The following is a 3432-nucleotide window of genomic DNA, read 5'->3' as shown; positions in this document are numbered from 1 at the left end:
CATCGCCTGTGCTGCTGGGTGGGGACCACGATGAAGTGGAAGAGGGTTTCTGTGTCCCCGCAAAGTGCAACACTTACAGGTGTCCTTGACCCTCCTTTCCCTAGGGAGAGGCCTTGGAGCAGGCCATCATCAGCCAGGCCCCCCAAGTAGAGAAGCTCATCGCCACCACAGCCCACGAGCGGATGCCTTGGTACCACAGCAGCCTGACGCGTGAGGAGGCCGAGCGCAAACTCTATTCCGGCTCGCAAACCGACGGCAAGTTCCTGTATGTGGGGCTCGGGATCTGGGACTTTGGGGCGGTGAGGCAGGGGCAGGTCTCAGTGTGCATGTGCTCCATGTGCAAGTGGGTAGTGCGCTTCTGCGTGTGCAAAGGGCCCTTCTGTGGGAAAGGAGCGGCAGTGGTTAGGACCCAGAACCAGACTGCCTGGGTTGGAATCCAGCATCTGCTGCTTACCAGCCAAGGACACTGGGCAAGTAGCTGATCTTCTGCCTGCCTCGATTTCCTCTCTTTCATTCAACAAATATTTAGTGAATATCTACTGTGTGCCAGGCACTGTTTCAGGCACTGAGGACCTAGCAGTGGACAAAACGGACATAAATCTCTGTCCTTGTGGAGAAAGTAGACAAAAAAGGGTGAATCAATAATATATAAAATATGTCTGTTGGTGGTAAGTGCATGTGTAGTTGGGGTGGGGGTTGAGATTAGGTGGCCAGAAAAGGCCTCTCGGATCAGGTGGTTTTGAGTAAAGAACTGAAGGAGGTAAGAAGTGAGCTGTGCAGCAATTTGGGATAAGGGTGATCCTGGCAAATGGGAATGGCAATTACAGTGACCAGGGGAGTAGGTTCTTGGCAAGTTCAAGAAACAGAGAGGAGGCCAGTGTGCTTGGAGCTGAGTAAATAAGGGTCAGAGAGGGAGGAGGTGCGGTGACTCCCGCTGAGTGCCCTGTGGATAAGAGTAGTACCTCCCCCAGTGTCTGTTATAGGATTGCATGAATTAATATGTGTAAAGCAATAGTATAGCATCTGGCATGTACTAACATTGTAGTAAATGTTAGCTTAGCTGTTATTGTATGTGGGCGAACATGTGTATCTGCACGTGTCTGAGCCACAGTTGAGCCATATGGCTGTTCGTGAGTTTGTTATTGTGAAAGACTGTCTATAGCTATTTAAATAACCCTGCTGGGTATTTGAAAGCCTTGCTGGCTGCCGCTTTCTGGTCTGGACACAGGTCCTTTTGTATAATAGATGTTATCCAGATGTCAGCTGAAGTCACTCAGGCCTTGAGCTGCAGAGTAGCTTGGTGTCTGCCTCTTTCTTGTGACCTCAGGAATCTGGTGCCCTCCCGAAGGTGTCTTAACTTCTCAAGGCCACCCTTCTCATGGCCTGAGTTCCAGCCTGGCTGAATTCCTGCTCTCACCCACCTCTCCTAGGGCCGTTTCCTCTCCTGGGCCAATTGATGGACTTCTTCCTCAATTTCCTCATCTCTGGGCGGTCTTTGCACATGTACCGAATTCTCACAGGATGCACGTCCCTCCACAAGATTCTGCTGTCAGCTGATGAAATAATTTTTTACCCTGCCTAACAGTCTTAGGCTAAAATTGCAGTAAAGTTTCCAAGGTTTCTGAGGGAACTTTTGGACACATGTTACAGATCATGCTTAGCTGCAAGGAAGGCTTCTGAACAACTTAAGAGAGGGCTGTTTTCTCTTAGAGGGTAAACTTAGCTTTGCTTTTATATCAGTTAGCTTTTGCTATGTAACAAACCGCTTTAAGACTTACTGGCTCAAAACAACAGTTTCTTACTCCTCATAATTCTGAGTCAGCTGGGCTGTTTTGGTTTGGGTCAGCTGGGCAGGGACTGAATAGATTAGAATGGCCATGCTCACAAGTCTGGCTATGGCCCAATGTCCCCTGGGTGGTGGGGATGAGTTGGCCACAGCACTGTCATTGTCCAGCAGGCTAGCCTGGGCTTATTCAGTGGTGGTGACTGCAGGGTTCCTAAGAATAGTCAGAGAGGGAAAGTAACAGTACATGAGCTCTTTTCAAGCCTCTGCTTGCATAATGTTACTGGTGTCCTATTGGCCAAAGCAAGTCTCATGGCTAAGACTAGAGCCACTGTGGAGAGGGGGACTACCCACAGGACAGGAATTAAGGCAGCGGTTTTGCATGTAGTCCTTCACAGAGTTGGACCCTGGAGGCCATAATGGAAGTGGTGGGCATCTCACACTGGGAGTTTGGGCTCCTACTTTCCTTGTGGACTGTAAATTCCAGGGCAGAGCCTGTACTTAGTGCTACTAGAGGTTTCTGTGTTCCCATGCGTAGTGAGGGCTGGTCCTTGTCCAGATGTTGCCTATCTTTTGCAGACACCGCATACTCCCCGCCACAGCTTGGTACCCGCTAAGACATTCCCAGCATCTGGTCCTGTGTCTCACACACACTCATATCCCACTCAGTCATGCACAAGTTACCCCAGTGCCTGAGTGTCTGGGGGACTCTCTCCTATCCAGACACAATGAAGGGAGGTTGTATGACTTTCCTGTCAGTGTAGCTGATTCCCGCCTCGTATCTGCTCTCTCCTTCGTAACATGTCATTTCCTCTTTCTTGGTTCCCACAGTCCAGGTTTCCTCCCCTGGTTTCATGTCAGGTCCCTAGTTCAGCTTTTCATCACCTCATTCTCTGCTTCCTTTCTGTCCTGGTTTTTCTTTATCCTTCTCTCTTCTCTTTCCTCCTTTCCTCTGTCCCTCCTTCCCACCCCAAACTGTCATGCACATGCACAGACAATGATTCCACCATCCCACTGGTGTGAAAAGTCTCCCCAGATTTCCCAGGTCCCCTGGAAATATCCAAGAGTCATGGGGGAGGGGTGGAGGGAGTGGGTGGAGGGTGGATCAGGTGGGATCCTGAGCCCCACCCCAGGACAGCTATGATGTTTCATGTTTTAAGCTTCCATGGAAGATGTTTGTCAGAGAATTCCACTACCCAAAGGAGAAGTTTTGCAAAGGTTTTGCATTAATACAGCAGAATTTCTGTCAGGCTTCAAGTTAACCAGTCTTTTGAGGTAAGAGGAATCTCAGGAGTACCAGGGCCAATGGCTTTGAGTGGCCGATACTCTGGATCATGGGGCCTCCAACCCTCGGGCTGTGGACCAGTTCGGGCCTATGGCCTGTTAGGAGCCTGGCTGCACAGCAGGAGGTAGACAAATGAGTAAAGCTTCATCTGTATTTGCAGCCGCTCCCCAGCGCTAACATCACTGCCTCAGCTCCACCTCAGCTCATCGGGCATTAGATTCTCATAGGGGCACTAGTCCCTGGTGCCAAAAAGGTTGGGGGCTGCTGAGCTCAATACCAAATTGGCTTGAAGGCTCAGAGGCAGGCAGGACCAGCATCAGCCATGAGGTTGAGGCTGAGAGAGCTTTGATCCAGGGACATTATA

General features: G+C 50.2%; 1 protein-coding gene across 1 annotated transcript in view; it reads left to right on the top strand.

The window, feature by feature from the left end:
• LOC105306810 (tyrosine-protein kinase ZAP-70) overlaps positions 1-3432 on the top strand; it is a 24285-nt gene that overhangs the window by 7580 nt on the left and 13273 nt on the right. Inside the window, exon 4 of the mRNA XM_023524342.1 lies at positions 105-265. Within this exon, the coding sequence (XP_023380110.1) occupies positions 105-265 (161 nt within the window). The remainder of the gene's footprint in view (positions 1-104; positions 266-3432) is intronic.

The sequence above is a fragment of the Pteropus vampyrus genome, unplaced genomic scaffold, assembly GCF_000151845.1.
Source record: "Pteropus vampyrus isolate Shadow unplaced genomic scaffold, Pvam_2.0 Scaffold461, whole genome shotgun sequence".
Lineage (NCBI taxonomy): Eukaryota > Metazoa > Chordata > Mammalia > Chiroptera > Pteropodidae > Pteropus > Pteropus vampyrus.
This window is presented reverse-complemented; position numbering and strand designations above follow the sequence as displayed.